The sequence below is a fragment of the Eutrigla gurnardus genome (assembly GCF_963514095.1).
Source record: "Eutrigla gurnardus genome assembly, chromosome: 4".
Taxonomy (NCBI): Eukaryota; Metazoa; Chordata; class Actinopteri; order Perciformes; family Triglidae; genus Eutrigla; species Eutrigla gurnardus.
The window spans coordinates 30,884,898-30,896,392 of record NC_139918.1 but is presented as its reverse complement, the minus strand read 5'-3'; the positions used below and the strand labels follow the sequence as shown (position 1 = coordinate 30,896,392).

Sequence of the window (11,495 nt, the reverse complement as noted above, 5' to 3'; positions counted from 1 at the left end):
GACTATATTCATCAGCTCCTTCATTTTAAAAGTTTTCTCCATCTCATTACTAACTTTAACTATTGCATCCATGGTTGACCGCCCCTTCCTAAAACCATTTTGATACGGAGCAACCAGTCCTCTATATTCAAGAAAATAATTAATTCTCCTAACTAGAACTTTCTCCATCCATTTACATAGATGGGATGTTAGGGCAATAGGTCTATAATTTCCTGCATTCTTTGTATCCTTCCCCGGTTTATTAAATGGTAATATTAGTGCGCTTTTCCAACTTTTTGGTATTTGCCCTTCTTCCCATATTTGATTATACAGATGTAAAATTAATTTGAGTACTCTTTTTGGCAGTTCTTTGAACATCACATAACTTAATTGGTCCTCTCCAGTAGCAGTATTCCCAGCTCCATCTAACACTAAAGTCAGTTCGCTCATGGTAATCTCAGCATCCATTGTACTTCCCTCACTATCTTTCTTTCTATACACATCCCTATTTTCTTTTAAGATTTCCTTTTTCCTTTGTTTATGTTTTCCGTCTAAGTGATCACCACTATGTACACTAGCAAATGCCTTTCCTAGCAAGTCTGCTTTTTCTTTGTCTGTTATTGCCAGTACTTCACCATCCTCTAATACAGATATTTTAGAAAATACTTTTTTACCACTCATTTTTTTCAGCATTTTCCAAACATCTCCTATTTTAATTTCTCTCCCTATAGTAGAGCAATAATCTCTCCATGCGCTCTTTTTACTCTTTTTGATTACTTTACGTGCTATAGCCTTTTTCTTCTGATAATTGTTTATATTTACCTGATTTAGATTATTACGTAGTATCCTTAGTGCCGTATTTCGTTCTTTAATTGCTTCTGTGCATTCCACATTCCACCATGGGACCCTTTTCGTTTTACCCCCCACCGACCTGAATGGTATGCTATTTAATGCTGCATTCATTATTAAGTTTGTGATTGCAGATGTGTTTTCCTCAATATTTCCCTCCATTGAGACTGATTCTGCTGCTTTACAACATGTTTCTTTAAATTTTTCCCAATCTGCTTTTTCAAACCACCATTTTTTATGACTTGGTCTTCTTTGTATATCCACCTCCACATCTAATGCACATCCTATTGGGAAATGATCACTTCCAATACTTGAGCTACTTTTAATGCTCCATTCAGCCGATGTTGCAACACTATTAGATATCAGCGTTAGGTCCAAACAAGACATTGTGTTAGTGTGAATATCAATCCGTGTACCATTTCCATTATTTAGGCACACTAGCTGTCTTATATCCATTAATTCTTCCACTGCTTCTCCATTGCTATCAGTATGCTTACTTCCCCAAAGATTATTATGAGCATTAAAGTCACCACACCATATCTCTTTTCTATTTCTTTGTTTCTTTATTATACTATCTAATATTTCTGAATGTAGTGCTCTGCAAGGATTATATAAGTTAACTATTACCATGTTGCCATCTGCTTTACATATTTCAATTACTACACATTCTATTTCTGTTATAGTCGATATTCGTCTAAATGCTATCCCTTCCCTTACAAAAGTTGCACAGCCTCCACCTTGATTGTCAATCCTATCAAATCTTACTGACTCATACCCAGGTAAAATGAAATCAAGATGAGGTCGAAGCCAGGTTTCCTGAATGCAAACAATATCAGGTCTTACTTCTGCTTCTTCTATAAATCTCTTAAATTCTTGACCGTTTGCAATCAAGCTTCTAGCATTCCATTGCAAGAGAAGGAAAACCATTATCCGATCAACTATCATTTAAAGATCCTCCATCATTACTTGCCCTTAGCATAGCATGAATTTCTTCTGCTTTCAGTTCTTTAATGCCCAGAAACTCTTCTGCAGCTTGTACCACTATCTTGATTCTGTCACTTTTCTTTTCTTGTTGCACTGCCACATTAACCACTTTGCATATGAAGGCTACAAAGCTCTTTTTGTTGACTAGCATGATGTCTTCCTGAACATTACATTTATGTCTACACGTCGTCTCCTGGGGGACTGATTTTCCTTGCTGGAATTGCCTTAGGCCTGAGCTCTGGGGAACAGTATCCCACTCAGTGAGATTACTACTGATGTTTTGATTTATCTCATTTGTCCTTGTCCGTTTGCTACCATTAATATTAACAGCTTTTAGGGCCTCAGCATATGATATCTTGTTAGTGATTTTAATTCTCTGCACTTCTTTGGCTTGCCTCTGTACCACACATCCAGCAAAAGCCGCACTATGCTCCCCTCCACAATTACAGCATTTGATCTTAGCATCTTTATCACACTTGCCATACTCATGCTCCCCTCCACATTTGGCACACCTCAGTCTCCATTTGCATTGTTGAGCTGTGTGTCCCATTCTCTGGCATTTAAAACACCTCAAAGGTTGTGGAATATACTCCCTTACTTTATAGTTTATCCAGCCAATGTGGACCTCAGCTGGCATTAACTTGTCAAAAACAAGCAGCACTGATAGGCTATTTTGTTTAACTCCATTTTTATTAGTCTGCAGTCTTTTGGCTTCAACCACTTTCCCACCCTTGATCTCTTCCTTTACCTCTTCCATTGACATTTCTAATGGCACATTTGTAATAACCCCACGTAATTTTGCTGCCATTCCTGGCACATGGGCCTTAATCCTTATACCATCGAGATGAGTCATTCTCAGGATATTTTCTTGCTGTTTCTTACTTCCTGCTGAGATTAGAATTCTTCTGTTAGTCAGTAGTTTAGCAAATTTAATTTTCCCGATTTCTTTTTCAATTGCTTTTGTCACCTGGACTGGGTGGAAGTGTCCCTTATCATCACATAGTGTGATTATTACTTTCCATTCCTCCTTTGTCTCCTCACTACTGCTCCCATTCGTAATCGTTTTCTTCTTTTTTACAGATTGCCTCGGACTGCTCTCTCCTTCACTACCACCTTCTGACCGTGATTTTTTCCTTGCCGTTTTTGTCTGATTAGTCTCCATATCTGTCCACCCTTCACCATCTGACATATCTGCCATGTTACACTCACGATACAATTTGCAACCCGCAACTCGTTTCCTGCTTCCTCCTCGTGCGCCAGATCGGACGAGGGGTCCTGGTTTCCCTTCAACGAGACGCGTCGTGTTTAGCTCACAGCTGCGGTCCGCCGCTGGCATCAGATTCGTCACGCATTCATCGAACTATTACTGGTGTTTTTAAAATATATATATATATATCTACTGCCACGGATATGATTGATTCCTGGAAAATATAATACGATCTGGTTTTATCTCGTGTTGGCGTTTTTTTGTGTGTGACGAATCTGGTGACAGACAACTGCTGCTGCTGCTGCTGCTGTTAAACAGCGCGTGCATGCGCATGCGAATAAACCACGTGTTGTAGTTTTTACAGCTTGAATGAAACGGTGCCCCGTCCAGCTGAAATACACGTGAATTATACGGGTACGCCGAGGTGCTGCAGATGCATCTCCTGTGTGCAACAAAATACACCTGCAGGCAAAATTAATAAAACAATATACAATTAAAATAATAAAATACAGGCTCTGAAATGTAAAAAGGATCACTTTGAAGGCAAAAAATAAAGTGAGAAATGAAAAGTATCCCTATAAGGGACATTTCTACTGACTGTTTTTTTTTTTGCAAAGCTAACTGAATCTAAAGGCATATTTATAAAGGGAAAATGCATTCAAACTGAAGTAACAAGCCTGTTTTGAAAATGTAAGGAATAGAGATGCTTGATTTAAAATGTAAGGAGTAAAAATGATGAATAGTCAGAAACAAGGAGATGTGAAAACTGTATATTACAAAGAAATAATAATAATAATAATAATTCTTTATTTATATAGCACTTTTCACAGCACAGAGTCACAAAGTGCTTCACAAAACATGATAAGACAACAGTATATACAAAGATGAAGAGCAGCCAAGAATAAAACAACGACAGTAATTAACTGCCCTGCAGTTCAAAGGCCTGTCGAAACAGGTAGGTTTTTAACTGCGCCCTGAAAGCTTCAGACGACGCAGAGGCTCTCAAGTCTGCGGGAAGGGCGTTCCAGAGTCTGGGGGCCACCGAACGAAAGGCTCGGTCCCCTTTAGTTTTGAGGTTGGTTCGGGGAAGAGCGAGGAGCCCCTGGTCGGAGGACCTTAGGGACCGGCTAGTGGAGTAGGGCTGGAGGAGGTCGGAGATGTAGGCCGGGGCAGACCCATGCAGGGCATTGAAGGTGGTTACCAGAATTTTAAATTGGAATCTGAAAGCTATGGGGAGCCAATGTAGGGCGCGGAGGATAGGAGTGATATGGCAGGACTTCTGTGAGCGAGTTAGCAGCCTAGCGGCAGCGTTCTGTATTAGTTGTAGACGGTCCAGAGATGATTTATTGAGGCAGGTAAACAGTGAGTTACAGTAATCAAGTCTGGATGAGATGAAAGCGTGGACGGCCAGTTCGAGTTCTGAGTGGGATACCATGGTTCTGAGTTTAGCAATATTTCTGAGATGGAAGAAGCAGGTGCGGGATAGGGTTTTGATGTGTTTATAGGAGCATGTTTTGATCAAATAAAACGCTGAGGTTTCTCAGGCTGGAGCGGATGTTACAGGTTAAGGCCCCAATGTGGGCAGTCACCTTGGCTACGATGGGATCAGCAGCAACAATGAGAACCTCAGTTCCAAATAACACGTTACATTGCGGAATCAGGAAAAAAAGTATGAACGTTTAATGCATCCTACTTTTAACGACGTCTTACAAAATGATGCAGGATCTTATGGAATCAGACAGCCAGCGGTACGGTGTTGGTCATGGAAGGAATTCACTGGTGAATAAGCCGACTGCAAGGATGAGAACCATGATCAGCACAGCCAGGCCACGACGGGCCACCAGCCGCCAGTCCAACGGGGACCGGGGCTCTGCAGCAACGGCTGTCTCATCACAGACAAGACTAATAACCTGCAGGTCTGAGTTACAAGTCTCACAGCTCGGGGTGAGAGGTGAAATGACACTGAGCTGGCAGACTCCCTGAGCTGTACCGGCTTGTCCTGATCAGAGAGGGAGACACATGCAGTTAGTTGTGTGCAAACTCTGCACAGCACGCGTGTCCCTGTAGGCATGCAGTGGGAAGGAAAACATTACATACCGTTGTTTTCCTCTTCTGTCTTTTCTGTGACCAGGACTCCTGCTCTCACCATTGCCTGCTCAGACACATTTATGACAGCTGTTTATTCTGCATGTGTCAAATGTAAATTGTATATTGTTAGTCTACAGGGACACAGACAGATGTTAGTGTCATTTTCTCCTAGTGACTGTAGAGGAAAGAAAAGACCAGGGAACGTGTGTAAACGGTTACTCACACTGGTGGGTTTTGTAAGTTTGGGCCTCATTACTACATTATTATTGTTATCATTACTTCACATAAGGCTGCAAACCACGACCAAGGCATCCTTGCTAATTGTACTCCTTATGACAAGAAACGGACCTCAATGTGTATAAACTTCAGACACAGCATTGATTAGTTATCTGTCATTCATCGTTCTGTTTCAATGCGCAGCCATTCACCTCTTCAGCAGCTTTCCTCCAATTTAGTTTCCATAAGTAAATCATAAAGAATGTGACCTGTAAAATGACACCAACACAAATCCCCAACCACAGTCCTGCAACAGAGAAGCAAAAACAATCAGACGTGTATCACAACAAGACTTTAAGGTGAAATGGCCGTGAGCTTTCCTGTCCTTACCCATGATGCCCATTTTGACAACAAACATCAGGCATACAGCGAGAGGAATGCCGATGGCGTAATATCCCAGGAAGTTACAGATGGCTCCGATCTTTTGTCTCCCTGCTCCTCGTATGATGCCCCCTGCAACAGCCTGCACGCATCAAATACAGCTATTGTTAATTGTTTATCCCCATTAGCTGTCGCCAAGGTGAGCTAGTCTTCCTGGGGTCCCAACATAAAAAAGACAACAACAAGAAAATCACTTAACAATGATAATCTAAAAGCAATAAAACATTGTAGACATCATTATAAACCTCATCAGAGATTATTCAGAATATGATATTAGAGGAATACCTTCATTATTATATTCATACAGTAAATATGTCCATTCCCTACTCACAATTTAAATAGTGCATTCTCAGTTGGTACTTGAACGATACTTTGCTATTGAGTTTACGTATATTCAGTGGGCAATTATACCAATGATTGATGGCACGATAAATAATGTTTCTCTTTAAAGCATTTGACAGCTATCAGGCTCTCTGCTGTGCTTGACTATGACATGATGAGAATTTCTTATTATAATAAACTACTTACTGTAAGGGCATCTACAGGAAACATGAACCCGTATATGATCATGACTTCACCAACCCGCTGAATAATTACTCTGAAAGATGCAAACCAAGATTAAAATCAGGAACTGAAATATATAATTTGTACAAAGACAGAGAACTTCACGTTTATTGTGTTTTTTGTAATATTGGAAGTAGTCCGCCTTCACCATGGTTTAATTTAAAAAAAAAAAAAAAAACAGCCTCAAGGTATGATTTTGCAATTTGAAAGTTATTTCAGATTCTTCAAAACACATTTTTATAAATGTACAAATAGACTCCATACTCACTTGTCTTTTGTGAAGATGTAACCAATCACATTTCTGGATGAGCAAATAATAATTGCAATCAAGCACGAGACTGCAACTAGAGAGATGTAGAAATTACACAGATGTCAGCATTAAAAACAAATCTGGAAAGTATTTTTAAAATGACTAAACATCTGAAGCGACATTAGATTTTGTATTTATCTCCGTAAAGAAATAAAATATCTATATAAATATCTATGCATTGGGGTTTTAATGGCATGCATTGATGCAGAGATGGGCACAAAACATAACAATCTAATTTGATAGATTAGATAATGAATATTCTTGAATTCTCAGATTAAGAATCTGACAAGAAAAGAAGAAAAAGAATCAACTAGAAACACTAGATCCTCCCTCGCATCTTTGCTCAGATTCCTAACAGTGCCTCAGAAGACATGATACAGCTCAGTAGAAGGCCCATGACAAGTATTCAACTTCACGTCTAAAATCAGTGTCTCTATAAAATATATACATCATGTACCATGTGACTCTATGAGGTACTGCCATTACTTGTTGTTGCAGGATTATTGGTGCTAATGAGGGCATTAGCTTTAGATGGAAGGTAGGGTGCATGGATGCATTTGTTCTTACATGTACAGATGATGGCGGTTTTGCCAGATGTCGTGGCCTGTTCAACGTTCCCAGCACCGAGAGCATTCCCAACCAGCACGCTGGCAGCTCCCATAAATCCCAACGGTAACTGTGTTGTCGAAGGGGACACAAAATAGGACGTGTCATTTTAGAAAAGGTACAACTCAACCACATATCTGGACGGCCTGGAAATTAGTTTAGAATTTTGGATTATTTGCAGCTGCCAGAAGCATATAACATCTGAGGACCGATCCAGATCTTCTAACATGGTTTATAAATGAATGAACAAGTAAATAAACTCCATCAGACTTACTGTGAACATCAAAGCAACGATCTGATATATAACTGACTGAGCTCCCAGCTCAGCCTCACTGATCCAACCAGCCAACAATGCTCCAATTTCAAAAGTCCACATCTCCAGACAGAACATGAGCATGCTGGGAATGGCTATCTGGGTGAACTGGCCCCATTCCTGCAGACAGTCCAGTGACCAACCTAGGGGGAAATGTGGAATAGTGTTTACAGTTCTGCCATCACTGCACTGGATTCAAAATCAACCATCCTATCAGCAGTCAAAATGTCTGTGAATAAAAATAGGGGAAAACTCACCAGACCACGTTTCCTTGTGTAAGCCTGTATAGTAGATGTAAATGTACAATGACAGAGCCAAAGTGAACTGCGTTAGAGCATTTGCTGCTGCAGATCCACTGCAATTCAAAGGAGTTCACAACACAGTTCAAAGGAAACAGGCAGCTTACTGATACTAACCTGCAATATATTGCATGACCTACTGCACAGTAATTATAGACAATACCATCAAGGTTTAATTATACGCACAATGATGACGACTACCTCTATTTCTAGTTTCTTATGGTGGTGGGCACACTTACGCAACACCCTTGTCCAGCACATGGAGGAGGATGTAGTTGGCGATTGCATTAACAACATTTCCAAAGACCCCAGTTATCACTTGAGGCCAGATGACACCCTGCCAATTAAAGGAGATGGTGAACTTAGTGTTGTGTTCTCCAGTTATCATTGTGTTTCTGTAGATGTGCACTGTACCTGGTTCTGTAGATACTTCCCCAGCAGCTCGTACATGAAAGCAGCCTGCAGACAAGACAGCGAACAGGAGTAAATAAGAGTCAAAAATACCAACAAATAGAAAAGGATGGGGATGTTGTGTCTTAGTATAGACTGAACTCACTGGCAGAGAAGGCATGAAGAACTTTACATACAGCTGGGAGAATCTGAGAGCAAACATACAGAAGTACGTATGATAGGTGGAACTGAATCAAACTCACGTTCACAAACCCTTGGATCATTGTAACGTTTAGACTATAATCCATCTAGTCCCATTTTCAAGACAGTTTGTTTCTGATAGAATGTTCAAAACTTTGGTCCTCAGTGTCATGAATATGTGACTGGTAGCAACAGTGTGTTGCATGTTCTTTTACTGCTGAATGAATGCTGACCGTGCAACTTCTGGGCTTTGTTTGACAGCGAGTAGTAGGTTCTCTGTGTTAATGAGGATGGCCCAGCAGGGGAAGCAGGCCAGGAGCAGAATCAAAGTCCCTCTCTGAAGAATGACTCCCACAAGCTTTAGGTTTCCACTCCCATACGTCTATGCAGAGAGAACGCAGATAAACAGAACAAAACAAATGTTAGTGCAGAACAGCAACAACAGGGCTGGATGGAAAGAATGAATTGTACCTGAGATATGAGGGTATCAAAGGCCGACGCCAAACCAAGTCCAACTGAAGAACCACACACACTGATCATCTGCATCCAAAACACACATACACAGACACACACACACACACACACACACACACACACACACACACACACACACACACACACACACACACACACACACACAAAAACGATGTCACCATTCATTTAAATCATGCTGTGATAGCAGTTATTGGCTTTACTTTATTTTCATTTAATGCTACCTTCACATTTCAATTTTCTTTTTACTCTACATTTAAAAATGACACTGCATTTACAGCATCGGGTAGTTGCTCTTAGTGACAAAGTTATGTTTCAGATTAAGATTTTTAAAACCTATAATGACAATATAAAGTACAATGCACTGTTACAGTTATTTAGCAGCCTACTTACATACCACTTTTCGATCAGAGTGACTGAAAAAGGCTGAAAACAAGCTGCTGCAAGTTTTGTTTTCTCACCGCTGTTGCTAACGCCACACCTGCTAGCTCAGTTTTCCCCAGATGACCGCAGAACGCCGTGCTGACAAAGTTGATTAGATAGACCATAAACAGCCAAAGGATCTAAAGTAAAATAAAAACATGTCATTAAATAGTTTGTGTAAGTATTTGCTTATTTGACCTTTTACTAAGTAAATGGGCACAGCTAGCAACACAGAGTAGCTTACAGCCTAGCTTCTTAGCCTGAGCTAGCTTACCAGCTTTGAACTAGGTGGGCGTATTACTGCAACCAGGCTTCATTGAGCCCACCTGAGCTCCATCAACACTCCACCTCTTTGCCCATTTTTGGATGAGCCTTTGTCGTCACTGATGGCCACTTTGAGCTTCACTTACGATCTTCACTTACCTATGTTTGACTACCTCAATGTTTAAAACAAGCTATTATCCGTTAAATATTAAGCTGCTCCTCTCAGTTTATTCGGCTTTTTAAAATGTTTTACATTTCTGTTAACTGTTTGATTAGCACAGTTTTTAAACGGTTGATTATTAACATCCCTACTGCAAACTTTGCTCTGTTTGTATCAGGAATACGCAAAGATGATTTGTAGAATATCTACATCAACAGCGTGAATAGCATCATGTTATTATATTTAATTTGTCGGAAAGTGAGGAACATTGTTGAGATTAAAATGTTTCCAAAGCCATCGTTACATTATATGATTATGTAATTTCAAAAGGTCTGTATTTCTGAAACTATGACCAGAGGCCTGTACTAGGAAACAGGATTTGGGCTTAGCGAGGTAACTTAAGGGTTAACTCTGGGTTTTCCATCCTATGAAGCTGGTTCACTTCTTACCGGGGTAGATCGCCATGGTAACTTGCGCTGCAGAGCTAACCTGCTCCTGATAAGGTTATGTTCCTGATAAGAGATCAATGTGGAGAAATACACCACCTACTGACCAATCAGCTCTCTTGGTGCGTGGATCTTTCCCTGACGATATTTTATAAGAATCATCCAGATTCTCCTCGGAGCAAATTACTTTTCTGTGTCAGCGTACAGCCTACCGACCACTTTAAATTATGTTTTTATATTTATTTTATTTGCTCCCAAGTCCGTTTTACACCACCGGGATTGCAGCTGAAAGAATGAGGCTGATATTGTCATGCACCACGCCATAAAAATACATCTCAGCAACACATCCACATCTGTTATTTTTTGGCCTTTTATTGCGGGAGGACAGCGTGAGAGTTAAAAGGGCGAGAGAGCGATTGACGAGATGATATAAAAGAATGCTGCAGGGCGGATTCGAGCCCAGGACCACAGCAGGGAGTTTCGGTACATGGGGCAGTGACTGCCACTGAGCTATCAGCGCACTTAATAAGGCCTTTTAATCAGTCAGATCTACTAGTGCTCTTATGATGGGGCAGTCCTATTATACAACTATTAATACTATACAACTCATGCATCCAAACAGTTCCTGCATGTTACAGATGAAACTGTTGCTTTTTACTGTATTATATGTTTTACTTCTTCGAATTTCTGTAAGATTATGGTTCGCTCCTCGTATGTGAAATATGCCGCTCCGCTGCCCGTAGACTGATCCATGTTTGTGATTGGTCAAATGCTGCAAACCCCGCCTTTATGTGCACGCGCTCATAGCTTGAAAGAGAAACCCTGGGCTGACCAAGTTGATAACCAGCGTTGTGTGACCGCTTATCTCTGCCTTTGTTAGGGTTACTTAAGCTGGATAACTGAAAGATACTCTGGGTATGTTGAACTCGCTTCATAGTACACGCCTCAGGCTGTATCCAAAGTTTAGGAGCCCACTTTGATCAACGAGGAAGACAACAACAAACACAACAATCATCACAGGACATGAAGTATCATTTGTCCTGTTGTATATCATACTTACCACAGGTCCTGCTAGTTTGACCATTTGAATTGTTTCCTTTTTGAAGTCCAACGGGAACCAATCCTTGATGCATTTCAGCCACATTGTATCACAAGTAACTCTGGAAATCACAAGCAGCGCTTCTCTCTGATGGTTTATCTCTGAAGTCTGAGTGAGCCTCTGACATGGGAGGAACCATGAAGGGCCCACCTCTGCAGGAGTGC

General features: G+C 40.6%; 1 protein-coding gene across 1 annotated transcript; it reads right to left on the bottom strand.

Annotated features, from left to right (window-relative positions):
• Positions 1–6,907: 6,907 nt before the first annotated feature.
• Positions 6,908–9,487, bottom strand: LOC311011805 (multidrug and toxin extrusion protein 1-like; the record flags this gene model as incomplete). The annotated part of the gene is made up of 9 exons (XM_084006937.1): positions 6,908–6,920; positions 7,556–7,700; positions 7,815–7,912; positions 8,096–8,193; positions 8,271–8,315; positions 8,413–8,455; positions 8,681–8,829; positions 8,919–8,987; positions 9,401–9,487. 9 exons carry the CDS (start codon positions 9,485–9,487, stop codon positions 6,908–6,910), a joined length of 747 nt encoding a protein of 248 aa, XP_083863063.1.
• Positions 9,488–11,495: the final 2,008 nt, after the last annotated feature.